The sequence below is a fragment of the Diceros bicornis genome, chromosome 13 (genome assembly GCF_020826845.1).
Source record: "Diceros bicornis minor isolate mBicDic1 chromosome 13, mDicBic1.mat.cur, whole genome shotgun sequence".
NCBI lineage: Eukaryota > Metazoa > Chordata > Mammalia > Perissodactyla > Rhinocerotidae > Diceros > Diceros bicornis.
In genome coordinates this window covers 41,576,427-41,604,193 of record NC_080752.1, presented here as the reverse complement: position 1 = coordinate 41,604,193, position 27,767 = coordinate 41,576,427, and the positions used below count along the sequence as shown (strand labels likewise).

General features: G+C 56.4%; 1 protein-coding gene across 3 annotated transcripts; it reads right to left on the bottom strand.

The window, feature by feature from the left end:
* Positions 1-777: 777 nt before the first annotated feature.
* Positions 778-24,775, bottom strand: LDLRAP1 (low density lipoprotein receptor adaptor protein 1). Of its 3 annotated transcripts, none has more exons than XM_058553271.1 (9): positions 24,623-24,775; positions 15,953-16,095; positions 15,017-15,129; positions 12,963-13,077; positions 7,694-7,766; positions 7,218-7,304; positions 6,564-6,694; positions 4,832-4,863; positions 778-3,283 (listed from the first exon to the last, which is right to left on the bottom strand). In XM_058553271.1, the coding sequence occupies exons 1-9, from the start codon at positions 24,708-24,710 to the stop codon at positions 3,139-3,141; spliced, it is 927 nt and encodes a 308-aa protein (XP_058409254.1). In that variant the 5' UTR covers positions 24,711-24,775; the 3' UTR covers positions 778-3,138. The 3 variants fall into 3 exon arrangements, with proteins under 3 accessions (XP_058409254.1, XP_058409251.1, XP_058409255.1); XM_058553268.1 differs by having other exon boundaries at positions 779-3,283; positions 4,832-4,866; positions 24,623-24,774; XM_058553272.1 differs by lacking the exon at positions 24,623-24,775 and adding an exon at positions 23,653-24,344 and having other exon boundaries at positions 779-3,283; positions 4,832-4,866.
* Between the last annotated feature and the right edge of the window lie 2,992 nt (positions 24,776-27,767).

Sequence of the window (27,767 nt, the reverse complement as noted above, 5' to 3'; positions counted from 1 at the left end):
ATTTCTCAGTCGTCTACGATCCTCTCAGAATTCAGAGCGAGTCTACCCGACGGCTGACACCAGAGGCTCTGACTCCAGGTTCCGGACATTTTCAATATCACTGTTTCAGAGGGACAAAGAGAAAAATGTCCGAGGAGACCCCCACTGGAGCCTGAAGAGAGCAGCCTTTCTGTGGCGGGCACTGTGGGGCTCCACAGGAGGCCACGGGCAGCATGACCGCCGATGCGGATCCTGGGACGCCAGGACGTGGCGGGGTCGAGGGTCACACGGATCTGAGTCTGGGCTGCGGCTCCGCCAACTGCTGGAAGCATGTCCGCCTTCCCCCCCACCTCGGTGCCTGCAGCAGTAAGGGAGCTAATGCTGTCTGGGCTCCCCAGGACCACCGTGATGAGACAGTGAAGGGTAGAGCACAGCCCCGGGCAGAGATGTCTCCGTAAGAGCTCAGTCAACAGGAGCTGCTGTTATTATCAATTTTACTTTGACTTCCTCCAATGTATTTGGTCCGAATTGCCTTTTGCTCTGAGATAACCTTTGAGCCGTCCAGGGATGCCACCAGCAATATAACGGTTACCTGAGTCTCACAAAACCCAGGGAGGTAGGAAGGGCGGAGCTTCTTGTGCCCTTTTCCCAGATGGGGAAACCCAGGCTCAAGGAAAGAAGTAACTAATCCAATGTCACAGCCCCCAAGTGGCAGAGCCAGAGCTATACCTTGGGTCTCCCAAGTCACTGAAACACGCTTTCCGCCATCCCCCATCCCAGCCCCCAGTCACAGCCAAGCCACACATCCTGAGTCCAGGCAGACCCTGTCTGGACTGCCATCCCCAGCAGAGCCCCAGGCCCGGTCTGTGTTTGCCACAAAGTTTATCAAGTGAATAAATGTTGTGCACCCCTTGGAAAATGTGATGGAAATGATGGCCACCCTCCCCAAGAAAAATGTACACATGGACACACACACACAATCACCAGCACGTCTCAGGGATTCACAGACCCCCAGCGAGGAAGCCCTGACCGAGGTTTTCAGAGACCTCTTCAGGGCCAACACACTGGCTCACAAGGGCAGCCTCGCTAGGCTATCCAGAGATGACCTCATCACACACCCCCATCTGCTGGGCTTCAACCGGGGGACCACAGACCACCATCCCCCACGTCTGGGCCTGTGGTCACTGCCGCTCCACCCTCAAAGGGCTGGAGCTGCCGGATGCCGCGCTCCCACACGGCCACCGGGCTGCTCCATGCAAGTGCTCTTTGTATTTCAAAAAGAGAATGTTTATTACTTATCTTCCTCATTAGAAATTCCTTTACAGCAACACAAAGTAAAGCACAGGACTTCTCTGCAGACACACGGGCAGCACATCGACCGCTGTTGGCCAAAGGCCGAGACAACGGCCACAGCCCAACCCACACAGACACAGCAAGGCCTTTCCCGGGGCTCCTGGACCCTCATGCCAAGGGCAGCTTGTCAGGCCCAACCCTTGCTACGTCATGACACACACAGGTGCCGACACCAAGAGGGTCAGGGGTAGGGGCATGGGGGTGCAGGAGCTGGGCAGGGCAAGGAAGTATCCCCATATTCTGATGGAGACCCTACACATCCACCCCACCCCTCACCAGGCACTTCTTTGTGTTGTGATTCAAGCGCTTACTTAGGTAGGTAGATTCGAAGCAGTGGGGTGTTCTTCTGGGCTGGTGAAGCCCGCTCTATGATGTGAGTGAAAAGCTCAGCAAAGCCAGGCCTGGGAGGCAGCTGGGACTGGGGAAGGCGCTGGCAGCTCTGCTGGGTTCAGGATGCCGGGGCCCGGGGGGTGGCAGGGGAGGAATGGAGGGAGACTGAAGACAGACTGTCGCTGGTATGTCCCGACCGGGGTCGGAGTGTCAGGGAAGGAGGGCAAGACGCCTACCGACTTTGGTTGTTTCACCCTCTGAATTAGCAGACTTCAAACACTTCCATTTTTACGGAAATCAACGGCGAGACAGCCAGCACGGCACGGAGGCTCATGCCAGTTCTCTGTGGAAAGGCACCAGATGGTTTGTTATGAAACACATTTTGGTCAGAAAATAGCTGGGGTTTTTGGTTCCTCGGAGGACAACAAAGCTAGAAAAAAAAGGTGTGAGTGTGAGGGGGCGGGGAGAAGGCAGCTTTGGCATCAGGTCTGGGTTCTACTCTTGACTACAGCCCTTCCAGCTTATGGCCTTGGTTCCTCATCTGTAAAATGGCAAGAGAATATTCTTAAACAAGTCTAGGCGTTAGGTTTCACACGGTATCCTGGGAAGTACAGGGAGGTGGGGCCCAGGGACACTCACACAGACACAGACACAATGGACAAGTGGGCACAACCTCGTACAGCAGACCCGAGGGAGGGCAGTCACAGAGATGACCCCCACTGTCCCAGTGAGACTCGGGGAGTCCGTGGGCAGCCAGTTTCACTGGCTCCGAGCACTGATGGCGACCATCTACAGGGACTTTGGGCCCCTTCTCGTGGAAGAAGGGCAGAAAGAAAGCTCTGTGCAAGGCAGCACCATCGAGGGGCCCCCAGGGGCCACACTGCTGTGTGCTTTAAAGTGCCAGCTATGTATTGTCTTTGGTCAGAAGCTGCCCCTGTCTCTCAGAGCCCCCAGGTCCAGGGGCTCCAGCCCAGGCCTGCTGGGTCCCTGCGGAAGGCAAGCCTGAGGATGCGGTCCTCTCCTGAGGCTTCGGTGCCCTCCTGTACTCAAAAGATGACAGAAATGAACAATCGGACTACTTTCAGTAAGGAGCAGGGGCGCCTCCAGGGAGACCTGGGCCCTTAGAAAGAGCGAAGGGACAAGGAAGGCTTTGGTCACCGTCCTGACACCCAGAGCAGAGCAGAGCTTGCTCAAGAGACAGCAGGAAGCTGGTTATAACGCTGCGCTCGCGCCAGACGCAAAACCGGCTTCCCAGTCGGACCAGGAGTCACTGAATAAATATTCAAGGCATCTTCCAGTTCTTAGGGAAAGGGCGGGGTTAAAAAAACCTCTCCTTCCCCCTGCTAGACTGGCTGCAGCTTTGGTCTGCAGGCTGACGGTGCTGCTGACCGACTGGAAGACGGTGCCTGGGGGTCCTGGAGCTGCCCCCACTGCAGGTGGCGTTGGTCTGTCATGAGTCCCGCCAGCCCCAGGCCCTCAGAAGCTGAAGACATCATCCTGCTCGGCTCCGCTGCTCTCAGGCTTGTCCCAGTCGACAGGTGAGAGGCACTGGGCGTAATGGATATCCTGTGCTGTCAGTCCAGTGTCCAGGACCTGAGGGTTCGTCCGAGACTGGGCAAGCCTGAAAGGCAGAGCTCTGTGAACCGAGGGCCCGGGCAACGGGCTGGTGGGGGCCTGAGGAGCCAGTCCAGCCTGGCCAGCACCAGGGTCAGAAGTGAGAGGGCATGAATGGGAAAATGCCAGGACACAGGGGCCAGAGAAGAAAGTCCTGGACATCAGGAGAGGCAGAGCCTCTGACCAGAGAGCCTACCCTTGAGGGTCAACCGGCTCAGAAAACTGTGGGGCAGACAGCGGCGTTCCCGCCACACAGAGAGGCCTGGGCACCCACACCGTCCACGGCTCCATCAGGAAATGCCCAGCAAAGAGGGGAAAGAGCAGCGCTGGTGAGGGCAGAGGGCCACGCGCGGGAGGGAGACAGTACAACCATGAGAAGACTGCTGGCAGTAACTACGTGCAACACACTGCCTTTCAAACGATAAATTTAAAAAGGGAGACAACCTAAATGTCCAAAGAATAGGGGACAAGTTAAGTAAATTATGGCCCATATCCTTAGGAGAATGTGAGGCAGTCAGGGAACGAGGCATTTACATGGGGATTTTTAGGAGCCCGAGAAATGCTCCTGATATGTCAGTGTTAGGTGAAAGCAGGATCCCCAAGTGCAAATACGACGAGCATGTATAAGATTAGCATGAATTAAGCCCAAAAGTCTGGGCTGTGGGACTGTGGGATGGTGTTATTTCCTGTTTAATGCTTTGTTGATTTTCAAAGTTGTTAATAAAGCACACACACTCCTTGAGTGATCTGCAAAAGGACGACTGTCTTCTTCAAACTAGGGAGCTGTAGGCTGCCAGTGAAGCAGAGAAGATGGTAAAAAGGACATCTCTGCCTCCATGAAGGGGACACACACGCCGTCCCCCACCTCCCCAGGGCTGACGGAGGGGCTTCCACCAGGCTCTGGCAGGAAGGCGTCGGGGAGAAGGGAGGGGGCTGCAGGGGCCCCTGAGGGAGAAAGGAGGCCTGACTGACTGGGGCCCAGTGCTCAGAGGAACTGTGAGCTGCCCAGGCCTCTGCTCAGCTGCAGCCTTCTTGGTGGCATGTCCCCAAGCTGAAAGTGACCATGGCTACAGGGATGGCCCCTGGGAAAATGGGGAAATGCCACCACCTCAGGCTAGACCAAAAGATCTTCTCACTGAGCCTGACATTCCTCCTCTATGGAATGCTCCATGGGCTTTATTAAGTATTGCCTTCTCTCCCTGCCCCTTTCCATACGTTCAAAACCTCCGGAGAGAACAAAGCCTGCAAAAAAGCCAGTTTTTGAAGGCTACACCGAGTGTAGGAAGAGGAAATCAACCTGAGCTGCCGTGTGTTTAGTTTACCTCAGACTGTGGTACGGCACCACTACGAATTGCTTTTGATTCAACAGCGAGAAATTTCTGGCAGACCCGGCCAACTCCAGATAGTGAGTTCCCCATCCCCAGAGGTATTTGAGTTGAGATTTTTGCTCTGGAAAGGTCAGAGTTCATGTTCTCAGACATGGCAAAGGGCCCAGGAGACCAACCCACGAATGCCAGGCCTCCTTCCTCAGCACAAGGAGCCCAGCTCATGTTACCTTGAAAATGCTTCGTCCAGGCCGTCATCCAGCTCCTTGGGGAAAACAAAGCAGGAGATGTGAACCCTCAGTGGGGGAGCCCGTGCTCATAGCCAGGGCTTGTCCCAGCTCTGGGTAAGCCACAGGGACTCGGGACACAAGCGTAGGGGTCGGTGGGTGCCTGAAGAAACGGGCACAGGCAGGCCTCCTGCCTGGTCGCTGCCACCAGCATCTCAGCCCACGGACCCGAACCTGGGATGTGGGGCAGGAGAAAGGGCACCTCACAGGGCGTCTGGAGACCTGGGTGGGTTCAGTTTCCAGCTCTGCCACTACTTGAGGGACATCTTGGGCAAGTCACTGCTCCTGAGACTCAGCTTTTCCTTCCATAAAACGACAGAGTTGGACTGGACGATTTCTACAGCTTTCAAATTCCAAGCGGAAGAGGGTGGGGAAGGAACTGTCTTGCTTTCATCCACTTCCAAAATCCAAGCCAAGGGGCCGGCCCCGTGGCGTAGTGGTTAACTGCACGCGGTCCGCTGCTGGCGGCCCAGGTTCGGATCCCGGGCGCGCACCGACGCACCGCTTGTCAGGCCATGCTGTGGCAGCGTCCCACATAAAGTGGAGGAAGATGGGCACAGATGTTAGCTCAGGGCCAGTCTTCCTCAGCAAAATAGGAGCATTGGCATGGACGTTAGCTCAAGGCTGATCTTCCTCACAAAAAAAATAAAAAATAAAAAAAGATAACACAATCCAAGCCAAAATTCTAAGTTCATGAGGGATAAATGATGGCAAGAATCCCACGGCCTAGGTGGGAAAAAAATGGGTGAGACTCCCTCCACAGCCTCCCCGGTAGGATGGGCAGGGGGCAAGGGTGCGCCCAGAGAGCAGAGGACAGGCTGGCAGTGCCTGCTTGGGGGACGCTGGGTGGCCCCCAACAGGCAGCAGGATTTGACAGTCTCTCAAGGCCCTCAACATGCCAGATTTTTTAAAATTAAAGAGACATGACAAGGAAAGTAATGAGTGATTCTATAATGACTCCTGGACCAGAGAAATTGGAGGGACAAGTGGGGAAATGTGAATAAGGTCTGTAGATTACATAATCGTGTCATATCAACATTAATGACTTTAATCATTGTAATGTGGTTATGTAAGATGTTAACCTTTGGGGAATCTGGATGATGGGTGAACAGGAATTCTTTGTACTGTTTTTGTAACTTTTTTATATGTCTGAAATTATTTCCAAGTGAAAAATTAAAAGAAATTTTTTATTAAAAAAAAAATCAGGTTCCTCTGGGAGATCATCCTCATGGAGGAGACAGAGGTCAGGGGGCTTGCCCTGAGTCACAGAGCGAGGCAGGGGCCAACTGCCGACTGCCCAAGTCTCAGGCTCCTCAATCAGACAGCTGAGGGGGGAGGGCTGTCAGGAGCAAACCGCCCACACCGAGAACAAGGGAGCCTTTGGCTGGTCCTGTGGTGGGCAGAGCAGTGTATGCTCAGGCCAAGAGGCCGGGCATTGTGAGGAGACAGCTGTGCTGGGAGCCAAGCTTGTTCGGCACACAACCCTGGGTTCAAAGGGGACATTGTTCATCCCCTGCCCTGGGCCTGGGTGCTGCTGGCCTGGGTCTGGCCCCACCAGAGGCTTGCAAGTCGTGGGTGCCAGGGCCTGAACCCTGAACAGCCTCAGGCCTCGTCCAGGGATCAGGCTGAGGCTCACTCGATTCCTGTGGGGTCCCCAGGCCACATGACCACTCACCCAGACCACACTGCTGCTGTTCAAGGCTTGAGGCCGCGGTGCCTCGTCCATGTTAGTGGTGTTAGCGCTGACTGTGGACAGCGGGGCCTTGGCTGTCTCTTCCAAGTCCAGCAGGTTCCCAGTGGCGACCACTATGAGGGGTCAGTCAGGTGTGTCGGGGGAGAGGAGCCTTCCTCTCCCAGCCCCATCCCGGAGCCCCTGGGTTGTCCTGGTCCTGACTCCCTCCTCGGGCATGGCCTTCCCAGGCCTATCACCAGACCCCCCAGAGTCCCCTCTGGCACCTCCCGAAGCAGCTGGACCCCTGCCCACGGGGAAAATCTCTTCCCCACTAATGGTGTAGGCTGGAACTCTTAAATTCACAACGGGTGTTAAGTTTTTTAAGAGCTCACACGACATGGTGTAGAGACAGAGAAATGTACACATATATTTATACATTTGCATAGGGACCTATCTGGAAGCACACGCACCAAAAGGAGTAATTTTTTCCCTTTATTACATTTTCTAATTTATCTATAGCCAACATGTATCATTTAGCAATAAAACATAAAAAACCAAGAGCTTGCCCCAGCCCAGGAGGGAGCGGGGCCCTCTGGATGAAGGCCAGACCCCATGTCACGCAGCTGAATCCAGCTCTTCCCCCTGCCCAAGACTCACGGTTTTTTGACGAGGGGGTGCTGTCGCAGTGGCCCCTGCCCAGGATGTCCCCTCCCTCTTGGCTGGCTTTCTCCCTCTTCTCCTTCTCTGTGGGACCAAGGCACAGAGCATTGGAGCCCCCGACCCCAGCCCTCCGTCGCCAGCAATCACTGGGCAGGGGCAGGCTGTGGCCAAGCTCGGGGGCAGGTGGCAGGTCTCCAGCAGGGAGAAGAGAAACTCTGAGATTTTATTTAACCCTCACAAGCACCATGGGAAGGGAGACAGCTGTTCCCATTCCTTCAGATGGGGAAACTGAGTCAGAGAGGTGAGGGACCTGTCCCAAGCCACAAACCAGGTAGACGATGAAGCTGGGAGTCAGCCCAGGCCTGACTCCAGGGCCTTTACCATCCCCTCCCCACCCCACACTGCTCTGCCCGCCTCCCTCAAGGCCCCCTGTACACCTCCACCCACCCACAGTGTCCGGGAACAAGACTCACCTTCCTTGGACACCTGCCAAAACTCAAAGGCGACTTTGAAGGCTTGGGCTACAGTAAGGGTGACAGCCTGGGCCTGAAAAACAGGAAGCGGGGTTGGGGGAGGACTGCAGCATCAGGCAGGTAACAGCAAGTCTGAACTGGGGGCCGGGAGCTCCAGGCCAGGCCCGCCTTGGCTCCGTCCAAGGCTCTGGAATGCCTCACGCGCAGAGGCAGAGGCCTGGCCCCTCCCAGGTCACCAAAGCAGCCTGGAGTGTAAGGAGGCCACACCCTCCGCAGGCAGGTGGGGCTCCATCTGCACTACCTGTAGCCCAGCCAGGGTTCCCACACTCATTCCAGCCCCCACCTTTGCAATGACTGTTCACCTCCCTTTTTTTCCCTACCTTTGGGCTTCCCTAAAGTCAATTAACTGTGAAGCTTACTTCCTCCAAGAAGCCCTCCCTGACTACCTGAGGACTTCACACAGTAATTTAGCCCTTGGAATTTGAGATCAGAAAAGCCAGAGTTGGAAGGGGCCCAGCCACTGCCTGAATGAGCCGCAGCTGGAGAAGCAAAGGTTAGACGCTGTTAGTACTCTGCAGGGTTGGAGGGGCTTATAACTGGAAGCCAGAGAGTAGTAGGAGGCTTACACATCTCCTGGCAGGAACAAGATGTTAACGAGTGCCCATGGCAGGGGACCAAAACCATTCAGTGCCGTAACACACCTGGTAAAGAGGGGCCACACCCTGGCCTTTCACCCCTGGGGAACTCCCATCCACCCCTTCAAACCCAACTCAAATGTCACCTCTCATGTTGTCAGCTCTGGGCTCCTACAGCCCCGCCTACCCCTCTCTGACATCATGCATATGAAAGTGTCATCAGCTCACATGCCTGTGTCACCTGCTCTGGGTGCTTCCTGAAGGGGAGAATCAAGTCTAAACACCCCTGATTCCCAGGGCAGGCCTCCTGAGGCCCCACACTCTGGCCAGGACTCACCCCCGGCCTGCATTCAACCCACCCCTTCCTCTCTCTGATTCCAGCTCAGGGCTCACCAGCCTGGCTTCCGCAGTGGAAGTCCCAGAGCTCATAGCTGTAGCTAAAAGCAACGTCTAGCTTCCTCCTGACAGCCCACCCCAGGAAGAAAGCACCAGACTCTCAAGTGCACAAGTTCAGGCCTGACGAGCCTCAGCTGCACTCCCTTCCCCTCCACCAGACAACTTGATTTAATTGAGAAATGAAGTCGTGGCTACTGCCTTTAAAACTCTTTTTTCTTTGAAATTTAAAATCCCTAAACAAGCTGACTGATGCGTGCCAATTAAACCTCACGAAGTATAAAATCTCATTCGAATGTCTCCGTCATTTACATTTTTGACGGAAGTACGGGCACTTTACGGCAAAACTTAAATATGGTAATTAAGTATGAAACTCTTCACAGCTGTTTACAATTTCAGCTGTCACGTCTGAATCAAGTTTAATAGACCCAGTTACCATTGAGAATTGTCCGTGAACTAAAAATATGGGCTAATTACCAGCTGGAGTCAGATCACTATACACCCAAGCAAGGGCCAGTCACCCAATGTGGCAGGGAGATGGAAACACCATTATTTTTGCCTTCAGGAAATCTGGGGGCACAAGCCTGATACTGGTTTTGCATAAATCTGTTTGTTCATTTGCATACATTCCCATCCTCTCGCCCTGAAGTCCCGAGCTGCGAGTTAAACCAAATATAACGCAAGATGTGGATGTGCAGGTGGCTGCAAGCCCAGGCTGGGCAGGGCCTGAGGGGGGTGGCACTCTCTGCGGCGGCTGCAGGAATCTGGGCAGCATGAGACGGAAGGGCTGCCTGGGCCTGCCCACCGGGAAGTCTTCCTTCCTTGATTCCACAGGCCAGATGCCTCCCCCTCCTCTGAGTGCCTCTGACCTGTGGATCTGTCTTATTACCCGGACCAGGTTCGACCTTGCCCAGTTTTTTGTGTCCCTGACTTGTTCCCACGCTGTAACCAGGCTGTTAGCTCCTCAAAGGGGCCAGGTCTAGTTTAAGGCCACAGAGCTGGGCCACAACCCCCGGATCCCAGCCTGCTACTCAGACCAAGTCCCCTACAGCCCCACTGCCCAAGGAGCATAAATCCTTGCACAGAAGGATCACCCGAGGAATGCCAATGGCCCTGGGAGGGAGAACAGCTCAGCCTCACCCTGCAGTCCACCTGCTCTGCAGCCCTGGCTCCCCACCAACACAGCAATGGCACCTTCACTTCAGAGCCTGGAGGGGCGAGGCTCGCTGAGGCCTCCCAGGTGGGCGGGTGGAACCTTGTCCTGGCCAGGCCAACAGGAGCCACCAGAGAATGGAGGCCTGTGGATTGCCGCCTGAGTTGAGATGAACTGGAGGGTGACCCAGAAAGGGCCCCCTCCCCTGCCGACCCCAGGTGGGTTACAGGCTTCTGTTACAGGCTTCTTGCTCATTCAGGCAGCCAGGAAAGGAAGGGTGAGGATGTGGAGACTGTGGGCCCCTTGCCAAAAGGAGGGAGGGCTCTGTCAACATCCAAATTCAGGCACCCCTGCTGGCTGACTGCCCAGGCTCTGGTGACAGCCGAGTCCTCAACCACCAGTCACTCCATTTCATCTGGCACCTCTGCGTCCTCGCATGTGCTAATTCCTGGGCTGCAGTGCACTCACCATCTCACCACCCCACTTCTTGCAGCCTGGCAAACTCCTCCTACTCATCCCGCAAAGCCCAATTCAAAATGTCTCCTTCTCTGAGAAGTCTTGCTGACCTCCAGTGAGACTTAATAACCTCCACCCTGGAACCAAGCCCCCTGCATTCCAGCTACTGATTCTGGGCTCTTCTCCCCCACCACTGCATCCGTATCTCCACGGCTGATCCCCTGGGCCGAGCACCCAACACAGGGCTCACCCCAGGACAAGCAGCAGCAAACATCTGTGGCGGCACCTGCCAGCAGGTGGGCTGCAGGACCTGGGGCACCCATTTCACCTCCTGCCTCCTCCTCAGGAACGTCCACTGAATCCTGAGAATCTTGGGGTTTCCACCACGGCCAGGCCACAAGGCCACCGACACTGCCAGCTCAGCTCACCTGAGGCCTTGGGAGCCACAAGAACACCACCCTTGCATCAGCTGGTCTATTTACACCACCCTGGGCTGGGCTGTCTCTTGGAGGGACCTCTCCAGGGCTCCCTGAAGGGGGGAGGCCAGGGGGGAAAGGGTGGAGAAGGATAAGCTGCGATCCAGCCAGTCAGCCCCTGACCACAGATGAGAACGTGACAAGAAAAGTTAGGAGCCTGGGCCTACGTGTCCAGCAGTAGCCCTGCCCTCTGCCCAATCAGGGCTCTGCCGGCAGTCACCAAGCAGCGACTGGGCTGTTTTCCTCAATAACTGACCTCTCGGCCTGGGGGCAGGCTGATTTCGTTCAAGCCTGTCTAAAGTCCTCTGGCCCCAGGCCAGGCCTCCTTTAGCGGCGGGGTCAGCATCCATTCTCTTTTACCCCTGACCTCCCACCCCGGAGGAAGCCTCTGCGTCTTGGGAGACCCCTCCCAGCAAGGCTCCCCGCTCTGCAGCAATGGCCGTGGGCCAGCTGCCCTGCCCAGTGCCTGCTCTGGCCACTGGGGAGGAAGAGACCAACAATGGGCACACAATGAACTTGTATTTTTAAGTCTGTGTGGCCTCATATGAGACAAGGCCAACAGTCACCGTTGTGGGAACAAGGCTGTCATGGGAGAAGCCACCGCAGCTCAGAGACCTGGGGCATCACGAGGCCCTGAGTGAGTGGCCGGTGACTGCATCTGCAGGAAAGAAACAAGGTATGCGGAAGAAACTGGGGCTTTCAGAACAATCCTGGAGGTCACCTCAGTGACCTTTTCATTCTGCTGATGGGCATGCAGCCCAGAGAAGGGCAGGGTCTTATCCAGGGTCACACAGCACATCAGCCAGGCCCAGAGCCCAGTCTGTCTCCTCCTGTAGTGCTCCTTCCACAAGACCTGCAGTAGGCCGAATCATGGCCAAGATGTCCACATCCTAATCCCTGGAACCTGTGAGTGTGACCAAAAGGGACTCTGCAGACGTGACTAAGTTAAGGATTTTGAGACGGGGGATTATCCTGGATTACCCAGTGGGCCCAATCACAAGGGGCCTTACGAGAGGGAGGCCGGAGGGTGAGGGTGAGAGTCAGAAATAGCAATGTGACGACGGAAGCAGAGAAGGGGATTGGAAGACGCTACACCACTGGCTCTGAAGTCGGAAAGGGGGCCCTGATGGGTGGCGGAAGCCTGGGGCGCCACGTACAGACTGTGAGGTCCCTGATGTGTCCTGGTGACAGGCAGAGTGGAAACGAGCTTGTTTCCGTGGCCCCAAGGCCCATGGGGCACAGGGACTGGGGCTCTGAGCTCTGCACACAGAAGTTAACAGAGGCCAATACTAAGTCAATAAATGTCAGGGACCTCCTTACAGGTGGGGCCTCAGAAACAAAAACTTCAACACCAAAGGTGGACTCACTCTGCTGCCTGCCCCAGACACCACCGAGGGTCCCACTCGTCCCAGCTAGACGTGGTCAGAGGGTGGCCTGGAAACGGGGCAAGCAGCTCCGGGCTCCTCACAGTCACGCAGGGAGGGGAGAAACCTGAGTTCAAACCCTCACTCCCCCTGGCTGGCTATGCCATCTTCAGCAAGACTGCTGACCTCCGTGAGGCTGTTTCCTCTTCAAAAACAAAAATCAAAACAGTGAAGAGAGTAACAGCTTCCACCTCGCAGAGCCGCTGTGAGGATTAAATGAGAAGATACCTCATAAGCCTACCACTGAAACAGACACATAGTAGGTACCAAAAAACGGCCACTTCCCGCCCTGCTCTGGCCACAGCAAGCCAGGTCCTCTGAGGGCTCTCGCCTTCCTCTTTCATCCTGGGACCCCAAAACACCAATCTCCAAGGACTAGTCCCTATAAGACCCTGCACCCACAGACCATACTATTGACAGGAGACCCCCAAAAACCTCAAATACAAGAAATCACTTTACAGAAAGGAAGGGGCCCCAGGCACTCGCTGGGGACACAGGCTCGTCACTGCCCACAGGCCAGCCAGGCCAGCCCACTCTGACAGGTACCCACCTGACTGCAGCCCTACTCAGCACCCTCAGCTCCCAGCACCCACTTGGGGTGGCCAGGGATTTCAAACTTTTTGTAAGTGTCTATCACCTTTCGGTCCTGCCTCCACCACTACACAGGGCCCCCCAGGGCAGGGCTGCCAAGGCGAGGCTAGAGCCTGCCCCAGCCCCGGCCTCCCCACTGACCATTTTCCGTTTGGTGCAGAGGAAGGCGTGGCACTCAAGATTCTCGCTGTGCTGGCTCTGGGCGATGTACGCAAACACCTTGTCGTGCATCTTGTCCACCGTGCAGTAGGAGATCCTGAAAGGCAAGTGGGAAGTGTCACCAGACCCCAGCACAGGGGCCTGACCACATCTGGGATGGCCCAGAGGACATCTCCCTTGAGATCCAGAGAGCCTGCTATCCCACCCACCAGGGCGAGACTCCAGAGGGACAGCCTTGGCCTCTGGGCTGGCAACCTGGGCCCTCTATGCGGGGGGACCCAGGCTGGGCAGGAAGGAGTGGAGGCAAACGCTAGAGAAAGGACACCTTCCCCCTCTAATGAGCCACACCCCAAAATACTAATAGCTGAGTCCTGACTGTATACCAGGCAATGTGCCAAGAGCTTTCTACATATCACCTCATTTAATTCTCAGAGCCGCCCTCTGAGATAGGTCCTATTATTTTCCCCACTTTTCTGACGAGAAAACTGAGGCTAACTGTCTCAGACCACCAGGCTAGTAGCAGAGCACAGACCTGAGCTCACCTGCAGATTCCAGACGCTGTGACCACTGCCGTGCTGTCTCTTAAGGGACCAGCTGGAAGGGGAAATGGGACACTGCCCGCCACTGATGCCCTTCACCTGGCCTCCTCCTCCCCTACCTGCCCTCTGATCATGCCTCTTTCCAGAGGTCGGGCGAGTTCCGGTCCCGTCTCCCCCAGGGTGACTGGGCGAGACAAGTTCTCCTGGAGCGGTGGCCAGCGGCGGCAGAGCTGGGAGTAGGAAGGCAGCGTGTGAGGATGACCAGACCAGGAACCCCAGTGGATCCAGGAGGGAGACAGCTCCCTCCTCTTGGAACACGTGCCCCGCCTTGTCTGATCCCTCCATGCTGCCTCCAGTCATCCTGAGAATCTCAATCAGGGGAGGGGCTGGCAGCCTGGAGGTGGGACAGGACTCAGCAGACTCCCTTACCCTGAGCGGCGGCAGCTTCAATCGCAGGCATTGACATAGGGATCAGCACCACTTAAGACCCTCAGGCAGGTAGAGGGAGGGGGTGCTAAGTCCCCAGCTGCCTCTTCTCCATCTCAGGGGATCCAGCCTCCTGCCACCTCCTCTGGGAGGCCTTCCCAGGTTTCCCCCAGCAGGTCTCTCCTTCTCTGCCCTCTTGGGAAACACTTACACCCTATCTCCTATTTCTCCCGTCCATTCCCTCCTAGATGGGAAGCTCCTTGAGGGCAGGGGCTGGCTCTGACTCCTCAGCTGACACAGACCCCAGCAGAGTACACACTTGGAAAATGGTGGTTAAAGGAGGCAGGTAGAATCAGGAAGGTGAGAGAAAGACACCAGCCAGAAACTCTAAAACAACCCCCAACACACATCCACCCCAGTACTGGCTAGTGCTCCAGCCGGCAGAGCCACCTGCTTGGAGACAAAGTAAGAAGGGGAAGAGATACTTGGTAGTGGGGGGACCTGCTGCACAGAACTCCAGCCCCAGTCTCCTGGTCCCAACTGATATCTTACCGTAAGGCCTTAGGTAATTCCCTCTCTGGGCCTCAGCTTCTCCATCTTTAAAATGGACCTGGGCCGTCTGTCCCCTCCTCCCCGCCCCGCCCCAGCCACTGGCTACAGAGCATAGATACCGAAGATACACTCTGGCCGCAGACTTTGCCTGAGGGCTCCCTGGACACCTGGCCAGATGTCCAGAGCTGAGCTGCTGCACTCACGCCGGAAGGAAAAGGCAGTGACTCTGCAGCTCTCTGCTCCAAGTCTGACTCAGCAGCAGGCTCGGGGAAGGGGGGTGGTTTCCCCAGCCTGATCGGGTGTCAGCTGCCGGCTGCAACCGCCACTTAACCCAGCGCTCGCTGTGAGCCAGGCGCTCTGCACTCAACGCTCCACAGCCGCACAGCAAGGCAGGACCTGCTCCCGCCCCATTTGTGGATGAGCACAGTGAGGCTCCAAGGTCACCCCGATGGGAAGTGGTGGAGTCCGGATTCCACCCGCTGCCCCAGTGGCAGAGCAAACGGGCGACACTGGGCCTACCTGTAAATGGACACGTTCTCAATGAGCTGGTTGGTGATGTTGTCAGTCAGGATAATCCCCCGTGGAGACACCTTGAGAGTCACCTTCTGCAGCTTCTTCCCGCTGGCCTTGGCCTTGGGGCAGACGTGGGTCAGAGGAGCCTGCCTGCCTCACTTGGGACCCACCCTCGTGGGCTACACCCAGCTGCTGCACGCCCAGACAGGACGCCCAGGGGAGGCCTCGGCGCAGGCTCCTGGCAGGCGCGGGGGGAAAGCAATTCAGCCAGCAGCCTCTTCTAACAAAGACAGGGACAACTGCTGCTCGTGGAGCACCTGCTCTCCGCCAAGCACTGGGCCTCGAGTCATCCTCACAGGCAGGACGGCTTCTCCCCAGGAGGAAACGGACTCAGAGAGGTTGAGGGACTTGCCCAAGGACACACAGCTAGGAGGGACCTCAGACTGAGCACAACTCGGCAGGATGGGGACTCTCCGCTCCACCCACTGCACCTGCCAGGGTCTGAGCTACGGGGTCCAAGGCCACCAAAGGAAGTGGATTTATAGGGCCCACGCTCACTAGGAGCAGGGGAGGGGGAAATGGGTCTCTGGCGGGCTACTCTCTCCCTCAGGCCACAGGGCAAGTGGTTGGGTGACAGCAACCTTCCCACTGCCCCTCCCTGGCACTGATAAGTCACCAACGCTTAGGCAGGGGGCCTGAGCTGGGGGAGCAGAGGCTAGGAGAGGCCATGGCCACGACAGCTGGAGAGGAGGACACTGACCCTGGTGCTGCCAGCCCAACGGCCCCGCTACCAGAACCCCTAAGCCGGATGCAAGGGGACCCAGGGCAGAGATGGCTCGCACACACCTAATGGGGTAATAAGTGGGGGACAAGTGGCACCCCGGGAAGAAGCTGGCCCTTGTCTCATGCCCCCACCCCGACCCCGACCTGACTGGGGCTCACCGTGGCCACGATCCTCTTGACGGCAGCAGCCGACAGCTCCTCGCCCTTGGGCTGCTCCACCAGCGTCATGCCCAGATACTTGAGGCTGAAGAGCATCCCCTCCAGCAGTGTCTCCCGAGTGTCTGTCCAGTTCTCGGGCAGCTCTGCGAAGGAGGAGGACAGGCCCTCAGCCCCTGCTGGGCAGGCCCACCACAGCAACAGCTCTTGCCAGCCCCCATTTCCTAGGAAGACCTAGCAAGGGGCACTGGGGTCCCCCCATCTACCATTATTTCGATTCTTTAATAAAGGAAGGGCTAACATTTTCCAGTACATCCCAAGCACCACGGTAAGAAGCTTTACATAAAATATTCTCATTGATCCTCACGAGAACCTAGGAGGCAGATGCTTTAACTATACCCATTTACAAAGACACTGAGGCCCAGGGAGGTGCAACCACATAACCAAGTCCACAGGGCCAGCGAGTTCAAGAGCCAAGATTCGAACCCATATCTTCAAGTGCAAAGCCCAAATTTTTCACTTCAACGCTAACACTTGCTGAGAGCGAACCATGTCATTTTCACACTGAATCTTAAATGCAATTCTGTGAGGTGGATATCATCCCCACTTTACAGATTAGGAAACCGAGGCTCAAGAGGTGAAGTCATTAGACAAGGGCCACATACAATGAGTAAAGGGTTGGAGCCAGAATTCAAATCCGGGTGGTTCCCACAGCCCCAGCCTGCTCTCCTTTTCTCCATCTGCACAGCCATAGAGGCCAAGAGGCAAGGAGGAGGCAGACCCAGAAACAGCCAGCAGCCTAAGGAGAGCAGGGAGGGGTAAAGGTCAGTGGGGAAAGGGGGAGGTGATTTCTAAATGATATCACACGAAGGCTACCTGAGCCCAGCAGACCTGGGCTCGAATCCCAGCTCTGTTTCCCACCACCCGCACCGTCTCGGGGCAGTCCCCTCTCCTCTCTGAGACTAATAATGCCTGGGCTGTGACAACGACACAGAGCAGGGCACAGGGGAAGGATCCTCTGAAAACTGTGACCATGACTGAGGTCAGGAAGGTTGGGAAATGAGGGGATGAGCCAGCTCGCCGGGTGGGGAAACGGAGCAGGAGGGAGAGCTGGGAAGAGGCCCCCACCTCGCCCCACTCACAAGAGAGGGCCCGGAGCAGACAGACGGACAGGAGGGGAAGTGTGGCTTTCCTCAGTGGCACTGCTTGTAACCATCCCCAGGGTTCCTCCCCAGGCGCTGAGGCCCAGGGGCACCAGAACCCTCAGCTGGGAAGCAGTGAGGCCAGAACGGGAAGGAAGGTCTCCAGAGATCCTTCCAGGGCCCATCACCAGGACGAATGAACACCCCACACCCCTGTGTGTCCGGGCCCTCCACTTGTCCCTCATCCTCCCTCAGACGCTACGGACTCATCTGTAAAATGGAAACAGCTCTTCGGCCTCACCTACAATCTCAGATAGAGCAGGATCCGGACAGGCCAGGGCCAGCTTCCCCAGACCATTTCCTGGGAAGGCAGCTGGGAGAAGTCGGTGACCCCCCTGCCTCCTTCACCGGCTCTGACGGAAGAGCCGCAGGAAGAAAGTCTACGACTGGGCATTGCTGGTTCCAGGGCAGCAGAGGCCCTGGCAGAGCTCTGGGCTCCCCTTCAAGGCGCAGCCTGACTCTAGGGTTCCTGCACATCGGGAGCGGAAACCTTGGGCTCAGGTGGCACCACCAGGTCCTCTACCCAGTCGGGGCCTGTGCTGCCCACTCCTAGCTCCCGTCCTAGAGCCCTCCTCCTCCACCAGCCAGAAGGAGCCTCGTACACCCACATCTCTCTGGATTTGACTTGAGCAAGCCACTCTCTCTCTCTGAGACTGCATCCTCATCTGAAAAAGAACGTGTGTGTGCTGAGGGGAATGAGTCACACGAGAACTGACAGGTGTACCCAGCCCCCTGGACTGAGATCCAGATGAGCAGGGACTTGCTGACTGGTCATCCAGAACCTGGTATGCAGCTGGCACTCAATATTTGCTCAGTGAAGGAGTGACCTTGACAACCCTGAGGCCTCTCTCAGGCCTGCAGTGCCTCCAAGCCCATCCTCAGCTCTGGCCCCTGGCCCATGGCCATCCAGCCCTCGCCCTTGGGCCTCCACCCCAACACGAGGCCCAGCCCCTGCTGAGATAATCCCAAAGTGACCCCATCCTCTGTCCCATCAACCACGCGCCTAGTTCATTTGATCCTCCAAAAAGAATCAGGAAGTCCCTGAGCTGTCCTAGTCCTAGGCTGGGTGATGGGGGCCCCAAAGCAACTCAGACATGGGCCTTGCTCTCAAAGAAACCAAGAATAGCACCACCATCATCAGGGCCAAAGAGAGCTAACACGAAACAAGGACGACAATCGTACCAAAGCAGCAGCTCTTACCACTAGCTCTCACACGCACAGCTGCCTTGCAAGCAGGCATTCTTTCATTCCCATTTCACATACAAGGAAACTGAGGCTCAAAGGATAATTATTTGTCAAATTAGTTGTCCATCTGACTCTAGAGCCCAAGCTCCCGACCATCAGGCCACCACTACCTTCCCTGAGGCAAACTACTGTAATTCTAGCAACAGGTCAGGGAGAAGTTCCTGGAGCTGGAAGTATTTCCTCCCACAATTCCTAATTCCCGAGGCTCCCCTTCTGTAGGTCAAGACACCCAGACCACCACTTTCAACCCAAGATCCACCTGAGCAAGGATGGCAAACTACGTGCTGCCCTCAGTCGCCTGTGTCCTCGGCAGACATTGCTAATCAACAGTGACTCTACTCCCTGATTTACAGGCTTTGGACTGTTTCTCAACACAAGGCTCCAGGCAGGCAACACCAATCAATCAGGGGAGGCCTTGTTCATCCCATTACCCATCCCTGCCCTATGGCAAACATCCTTCCTCCCCCCATTCTCATGTCCCCACTCTCCCATTGTCTCTGGCTTCGGGCTTTCCTGGCCCCTTTCCAAAACCACTTCCGCCCCCTCCATTCCAAAGAGCCTAAGCTTACCAAGGTCACAGATGACCTCTTTGCTGTCAAAACATTCCCCAGTCCTCCCTGACCTCTGAAATGCCTGGCATTTTTCTGCATTCCTCTTTCCCTGGCCTGACCCTTCTCCTATCCTGTAGCCTCTCGGAAGAGGGCCCTGCTAGACTGGTTGCCACTCAGCAGCCTCAGAGACCCTCTGCCCAAACCCCTCACTAGACAGATGATGAAACTGAGGCCCAGAGAAGGAGGGGACTTGTGCAAAGTCACACAGCAAGTCAGAGACCCCCTCCAAATCCACGACAGGCAAGTCCCACGATGACTGTTGGGGAGTTACAGGTTCCCCCGTCTCCTCTCCCACAACACCCCTGCACACACACACATGCACACACATACAACGGAAGCTCCAACCATGCAGAGCTTTCCTCATGATGCAATTTTTACTTTCCCACTTCTGTGCCTTTGCTCAAGTAGTTTCCTCTACCCAAAATGCCCTTCCCTTCATTTGATTACCACTCCCCCATCCAGCCTCCTCCAGGAAGCCTTCTTTGAGGTAGTATAGCCTAGTGGTTAAGAGCAAGGGCCTTAATCCTAGAATCCCAGTTCTGACACCAAGTGATCTTGATCTTCTCCGAGCCTCAGTTTTCTCATTGATAAAATAGGGGAAACAGCAGTTCCCGGCTCACAGGGCTGCTCAGACTCTTGGATGAGATAATAAAACGAGATGAGATAATAAAACGAGATGAGATAATAAAATGTAACTCACTTAGCAGACAGCCCCGCCCACAGTAGGTGCTCAGTAAACAGGCCTCAGCCCTCCCGTCAGTGGGCTCCTCGTGCCTCTCTCAAACGTGGATTTCCTTCTCTCCCTCCCGCAGCCACAATACCCGCCACCAAGCAGCTGCCTACTGTGTGTCTGCCTCCCCCAGGAACTGGTATGGGGAAGGTGCACTCCTGCCCAATGTGGCTGTCCTGCCTCGTCTTACTTCTCCCTTATCCCCGAATGCCCATCAGCCCGTCCTCCCACGCCCAGCTGGGATCCTCCTCTCCCTCCTTCCCTCTAGGGAACCCTGCCTGCCTCCCCCGCTCCTGTACTTCTGGGCATGACTCATCTCTTCAACGAGGTGTAAGGTCTCTCGTGCCCCATGCCCTCCCCGTACCCAGCACCACTCAGTACAGACAGACACGTAGGGTTTTCTACATGCCCGCTCGCTCACCATCTAGTCACCTCAGATAAGCTGGAGGCCACATGTTCCTTCTCAGGAAGAGCCTGGGCTTCAGGAAGAGCTCCCGGAGGCCCCCAGGCAAATACAGGCCTGAGTCCACAGCCCAGTTCCGGTCCTGGTTATTTTTGGCTTTGTGGTGGGTAATGACTGCGCTATTTTAACTCTGCAATTTTACAGATGACCTGCTGTCCGAGTTAGCCGGGGACAGACCATATGCCCAGTGTGACTTGCAGCTGCGAACACACATTCTCTCCTCGTTAAGGGCCCCTGCCCAGGAGTCAGAGCTGGGCAGGGTGCCCCTGTGCCCCTTCTGCCGCCCCGGGAGACCCGGCCTGGCTGGTGTCTGGAACATCAGAGCTGCAGCCAAAGCCATGGGCCAGCGGGGCCCTCTGACCAGGGCCCTGGTCTCCAGCCTCCTCCAGCCTGGTGGGGAGATGGCCTCAGAAGCCACAGAGTGACAACATCTCAGGAGGGGACTCCAGCTCTGCCATGATCTGGAGGGTGGCTGCTTCTCTAGGCCACAGTCTTCGTATCTAACAAATGAGTGCAGTCCCTCAGGAGCATCACCAGAAAAAGGTTCAGCAGGTGAAAAGTGCCGGGCAAAGTTCAGAAGTTGTTAAGATTATCAAAAGAAAATAATTTAAAAAATGATAATAGCAGCAGCTACCATTTCCTAAGTATCTATTCACGCTGTAAGATAAAAATATGCTGTCAAGGTTAAAACAGTGGGGTCTGGAGACAGGCTGTGGGGTTCACTGTCACTCCCCTCTCTGGTCCTCGGTTTCCTCACCTTAAAATGGGGACAGTAATAGTATCCCCCCATGGGGTTGCTGTGAGGATGCAATGAGTTCACACGTGAGGTGGGCTTAGATCCGTGTTTGGTGCACACCAACTGCCACTGAAGTGTGAATGTTGGTCACCACCAAGGGTCAAGTGCAAAGAGCTTTCACACGTACACAGCTGTCTGCAGCATTTTACAAGAGTCGAGGATACGTTAGTATTCCCATTTCACAGCTAACGCAGCTCAGGAGTCTGGCCACGGCTCCTAACTGCCAGTGTTGGGCCTCGAAGCCCATAGGTGTGCTCTTTACCCACTCCCGCAGCCCACCAAGCCTCTCCCTGTGCAGGGCAGGGCTCAGGCTGAGGATGACCAGAAGGGGTGGGCATCCTGCCCTCCAGGGCTGCCTAAAAGGAGTGTCCAGCTCACCCGCAGTGGGCAGTGGCTCCTTCAAGTGACCTGACTCCTTCAAGACACATCTCCCTCCCTCAGCTGCCAGACTGCGAAGCAGAGTCCCAGCCTCCAGTTAAACCTTCCCTGCACTGCTGTTCCCTCTGGCTGGAACACTGTTCCCAGATCCCTCCCTCCTTGTATCCACATGTGTTCCAAGTCACCTCCTCTGAGAGGCATTCCCTGACTCCCTGCATGGACACTATCAGTGGCCCACCCTTATCCGCTCGGTGGGCCCCATTTCCACACACGCCACCCGATTTGTCGCTCTGCCGGCAGCTCCCTGTGGTAGCTGGTGACACCAATGCCCGCGTAGACTGGGGCATCGAGAGCTCCCATCTCAGCAGCCGCGCACCCAGCACTGACAGGAACGACCGCTCAACCGGAGTGACTGAGGAGCACGTTCCACGCCGGCTCCCGGGGCCCCAGGCAATGGCACGCCAGTCGCCCAGTGTGGTGTCTTCACACTGTCCACTTCCTGACTTCCTTCCCTCTCACTCCTCCTGACAACGTCTCCTGGGATCATTTCCCCAAAACACGACTTGCACTCAGATCCTTGTCTCGGCATCTGCCTCCAGAAGAGCCCAAACGAAGACACCACGCTATCTAACGAAGCTGCCCCATCATTTCCCCACCCCGCTTTATCTTCCTTCAGAGTCACCACTACCCACAATCACGCCACTCGCTCGCACCCTGGTCAATCTGCCTGCCTCCGCCACCAGACTGACCGTTCGCCAGACTCCCGCACGCCTCCACCAGCGTCTGATGCATAGTCGGCGCTCAATGAGCATGATGGCTTATTTATAATATCTTCTATTGTAAGTATTATAAGTGTGCATAGATCCTCCGTCCCCTGCCCACCACCATTAACTAGCTTTCCTGGAACCTGCGCCTCATGTTTCTTTAGCCCTTCTCATTGAGTTCTCTGACAGACTGGCACAACCCACGGAGGCGCCCGAGGGTCAGAGGACCCCAGCACCCCCAACCTGGACACACTCAGGGCTTCCCTGTGGCCACCACTATCCTCAGGGGCTGCCAGCCCAGCCTGGGGTGGAGACTGCCCCCAGCTCCCCCTCCTCCCAGGGCCAGAGTCCATGAGGCACAGGGATAAGCCCCCTGGGCTGGGGATCTGGGATGCTGCCTCTCAGAAGCTCTATGCCGGGGCCAGTAACTCCACTTCCTTGAGCCCCGGTTCCTTTATCGCTAAAATGGGTCTGATAAGAATCCCTGCTCTGTCACCTCACAGGGGCAAATGAGATAATGGAAGCAGAAACACTGTGTAAAACATAAAGTGACAAAAGCAGCAGCTCCATTTATTGCACTCTTTCTCCATGCCAAGAAAACACGATTTCATTCAAACACAAAAATCAGAGGTGGGAACAACTGTTATTTACAATTTACACATGAGGAAACTGAGACTTAATAACGACGGACAGCTGGGGATTAGACCCAGCTCACCCTGGGTCCAGAAGGCTCAGGACAGCACTCTGGGGGTCTGTGAGGGAGGGGGGCTCTCCTCTCCTTTCCTCCGCAGGTGTAGACAGGCCCTGAGGCCCCAAAACTTGTTCCATCACAGTAATCATCATGTGGAAGGTCCACATGACAGCAATGGGAGTCGGGGACAAGGAAACCACCAATTAGGGGCCAGGAGGAAGCATTATTATCAACAACCTTCTCAACACCCCTGCCAGGTTAGAATTTTTATTCCCATTTTGCAGATGAGGAAACTGAGGATCAGAAAGGACAAGCTTGTCCAAGATCAGAGCAGGCAGGAGAAACTCCTTTCCACCACCCAGGGTGGCTGCCTCTTCCCTTCTCCAATTTCAGAGGGGCTTCTAAGATTCCTTCCCTTGCCCAGCACCCCTTCCCTCCCTCATCCCAGGAGAAGGCTGCAGAGTTCCCCCACTGGACTAGAAGTTCTGGTCATCTCAGATCATCTCAGAAGTTCTGGTCAAATCCCACAAATATTTAAAAGGTCTATTTTGGGAGCCAACAAGGGAGGGAGACGGTGCATCCCTGGCCTGGCCCAGCCCTAATGAGTCTCTGACCCCACCTCCACCCGCAGGCACCAACCCAAGCTCCCAATGCCAGTCTTAGTTTAGGAGGCGGCCACAGCTGGAACAGGAGTGGTGCAAGAGGAGGGGCAGGGCGGGCTCTCTAGGCCCAGACACGCTGGCACTCCTGCACGGAGGAACGCGGGCTCCCCTGGTGGAGCCCTGGAAGGCAAAGAAGGAAGGGGGGTGGGGTGTGACTATACCGTCAGGGCTTTCCTGGAGTGGGGAGTGGCCAGGTCAGAGGTGGTTGGCAGGGGGTGGGAGTGTGCAGGAGTTCTGGCTCCATATCCACCGGGAAGGTGTGTGTGACCCCAGGGAAGCCACTCTATTTTCCCTCGTGAAAAAGGAGAGACTTGGGCTGGGTTTCTCAGGCCTCAGGGGAAGGTGCCAGGTGACGGGTTCCCTGAGAGTAACCTGAGAAGGGGAGAGAAGGGGGGCCAGGCGAGGCCCCTCCCTGCCTCCCAGACGCCCCCGGGAGAGGTGGCGACGAGTCTGCCTTTCGCCTGGGAGCCCAGGGACTTCGGAAACCCAAGGGGGAAAGTGCGAGAGAAAACAGGTTTCAAAAACAGCCGAGACGCCAGCCTCGCCACCTGGACCCGGCCAGAGGAAGGGACGCAGGGGACTAGACAGTCCGATGTGTGCTGCCTCCTGAGAGCCCAGGCTGAGCCTCGCCCCCACCTTCAAGTAGATACCTGCGAACCTGGGCTCACACCTGAGTCGGTTTCCGGGAGCCCAGGAGTCGAAAGATGACCTCGTGGGTTGCACTAGGGGACCGGGCAAATGGGCTCCCGCTGGCCGCTGACCTCTAGGCTGGCGCGCAGGGGTGCGGGGATGGGGGCGTCTTCCAAGCCCCTGCACCGCCCCCTCCCCCGGGCACCGACGCTGAGCTCCTGCCTCCCCGAGCTGCCCAGGGCGGGGAGGCGCTGGGGGTCGCGCAAGTCTCTTCTTACCTGCAACCCCTCCGACTGCCGCCTGCCCCTGGGGACCGCCAGCTTCTGCCCCCCTCCCCAGCTGCACAGAGCGGGGGCGGGAGCGCGATGTGACCCCGGGCGACCCCCCACTCCCCAGGGCCGCAGGGCGCAGGTCAGGCCTCGCCGCTCCCCCGGGCGCCCGCGGGAGGCCGGTCCGCGCGCTCCGACCCCCGCCCGGCCCGGCGGACGCGCACACACTCACTCCGGTGCCGGCCGCCGCGCGCCCAGCTCTGCTTGGCGAGGCTGGGGCTCCGGATCAGCGCCCGCCCCGCGGACTTGAGCGCGTCCATGGCCGCTCCGGCGGCCGCCGCCAAAACTCCGGCAGGAAAACTTTCCGCCGCGGCCGGGCGCCGCGCGCTGCTCCGCGCTCCTCCTCCCCACGCGGGCTCCGCGCCGACGTCCGACGGGGCGGGGCGAGGGCCGACCAGGCCACGCCCACTGCTCCGCCCCCGACGGCCGGGCCCCGCCCGGCCCCTGCCCTCGCTCCCGGGACCTGGTGCGCCGCGCTCCCGAGGCTGTCCAAACAAAGGGCGCCCGTAAGGTAGTGAGCCGAAAGCCCTAGACGCCCCCCTTTTCCTCCCTGTCTCCAATCCTCTTATTCTCCACCCCATAGGAGGCTGAGGGCCCGAGAGCCGCCTCCGTCACCCCGCCTACACGGCGGCCTAGGATTTCTGGACAGCCCAGCTGAAAGATACTTGAAGACCATTTTACAGATGGGAAGACTGAGGGCTGGAGAGTAGGGTCTTATCTAAGAGACGGGAGGTGCACTGGGCAGTGGGGGGCTTAGAAGGAGAGGTTGAGGTTGTAGAACTTTGCTGAGAAGGGGACAGGAGTATAAAAGTTTGGAAAACCAGTGGTACTTGACTCACCCAGTGGCACCCAGGCTGCTCCCTGGCACCACCTGGGCACGCTGGGCTGCCCCTCCCCACCCCACTCCCTAAGTAGCCTCAGAGGTGGTGTGGCCTAAGGTGTTCTGCATGAGGAAAGGAGCCTTAGCTCTGACACTGACTTGCTGTGTGACCTCAGACAAGTCCTTCTCCTCTCCGGGTCTTGATCTTGATCTGTGAAAGGAGATGGGATCCTATCTCTAGTGATCCTTCCAACCTGGCAGGGCCAGGTGCTGCATGACCTTGACCCAGACCCTGCCCTGCTTGCCGGGAGGCGCTTGGAGGGGAGTCTGGATCCTAGAATTCCTCAATCGCAGATGTTTTAACTCCAAGATTTAGAATTCTCTCTAGGATCCTGTGCCTTCCCGTCAGGCTTTGTCAAAGGGAGTCAAAAGAAGGGCACAGCCCGGCTTCTTCTAGATGGGGGTGCCTCGGCAAGGTGACCTGAGCCTCTGGGCTTGCTCCTGGATCAGAAGGCAGGAGTCCTGTTCCTGGCTGGGGGAAGGACGGGTGTGGTAGCCCCAGCTCGAGAGGGAGGCCTCGCTGGTGTTTCTCTCTCGGGTTATAACCTAAGTGCTTTTTCAGCCCTTCTGTCCCTTGCTCCTCCAACAACACTGCAACAGCAACACACCCACTTTACAGATAAGAGCCTGAGGCCCAGGAGAGAGGCACTCACTGAGGGTCCCTGCCAGTCAGAGGCTGCATCAAACTCAAATCCAGGCTCCCAAGCCGGAGTAGAATGCCAGGGGTTTTAACCCAACTTTCTTTCTTTTGGTGTTGGTGAGCTCACTTTTTGAGCCTCATCTGTAAAAGGCGCCATAGTACCTATTGCAGAGGGCTGTCTGTAAGGATTAAATAGCATGAATTGGAAAGGCTGAGTCCTGTACTTGAGAACCCACCTATAAATTTGCCTCCTCCGGGAAGCCTTCCCCAACTACCACCCATCGGTTAGGCTTCTCCCTGTGGGATCCCACAGGCCTGAGCTTTCGGCGTTGCAAGTGTTGCTGCTGCCTGTTTCTGTTCTTCTCGCCCCCACTAGACTTTGTGTCCTTCAAGGGCAGTAGGTATTTCTGACTCATTTCTGAATCCCAAATGCCTAGCAAGGGGTCCAAATGGAGTTGGGATACAGTCAATGTTCCTTCCTTCCTTCCTTCTCCCCGCCCCCGCCTCTCTTCGGCTTTTCACCACACCAGGCTGTCCTCTCCCACAAAGGGCTGTGGCAATAGGCAGGTCGGTCCTCAGGGCTGAGCCCCCCAGCTCTCTTACCCCGAGCCAGCTGGGTTGTGGGGCAGTAGAGAGCATGCTGGGGCCTGAAGGAAAAGCAATCACCCAGGGCTGGCCGGTGAAGGGCAGCTGGTGGTGTCCGGCTGGCAGGGGGCACCATATGGGCCTGGTAAGCAGGCAGGCCTGGGAATGCTGTGCTGGCAAGCAAGGCTGTTTACAGGGCCATTGCATCCTCCCGGAGGTGTCTTGCTGGGAGCTGTCAGCCATGCGTCCCCCACAGAGGGGCAGCCTGCTTGTGTCCCTTCTGCCAGTCCCAGATACAGAAGCAGAAACAGAAGGTCAGAGCTGTGAGGGGCCTCCTCTGAGGTCACTGTATCCAAACCCTCATTTCACAGGTGAGGATCTTGAGGCCCAGAGAAGGGCGGGGACTTGCCCAAGGTCACACAGCAAGCCAGGAGCAGAAGCCAAGTCTCTTGCCTTTCAGCTTGGATGCTTATAAAATCAGAGAGGGAGCAAAGAAATCTTGATTTTTTTCTTCTCTCTCTCTCTCTTATTTTTTTTTTGCTTATCTCATCTGACTTTGTAAAAATTTCTACAGTGATCATATATCCTTTAGTAATCAGAAAGAAAAAAAAACAATAAAAGGGAGGGAGAAGCTACCTATGGGAGTAACTGGCTTTTGTCTTTAGGAAAATGGTGTCAGAACTGTAATCTTACTGTGTCCTCCCCCAGTGGGCCCTCGTGGGACCCCAGTGAGACAGTGGGTGCCAGGGTGTGGGAGGGCTCTCAGCTTCTCTCCAGCCATCACTCGGGCTTGCAGTGGGACCAGGACGGAAGCCGAGGCTGGGGTCAGGAGCCCTGGTTTCCTCAAGTGCTCTGTCCTCCCTGCTTCCCTGAGCCAGTCCCCTCACCTCAGTTTTTCCATCTGTAAAATGGGAATTTTTACTGCAACATGTGTGTTCTTAGCCTCCACTAGCAGAGCACAGTGGTGAACACAGGGATGCTGGAGCCTGGGATCCCATCTCCCCCACTTCTTTACTTCATGACCTTAGGCAAATCGTTTAATTCCACAGGCCTCAGTTTCCTCATCTGTAAAATGGGGCTTATACCTCATGGATGGTTATGAGGATTAAAAGAGTTAATGTTTGGGACGTCTTTAGAATTATGCCTGGCTATAATAAGTGCTAGGTATGTTGCATATTTTTTATTTTTTTAAATATATTTTTTTAAATTTTA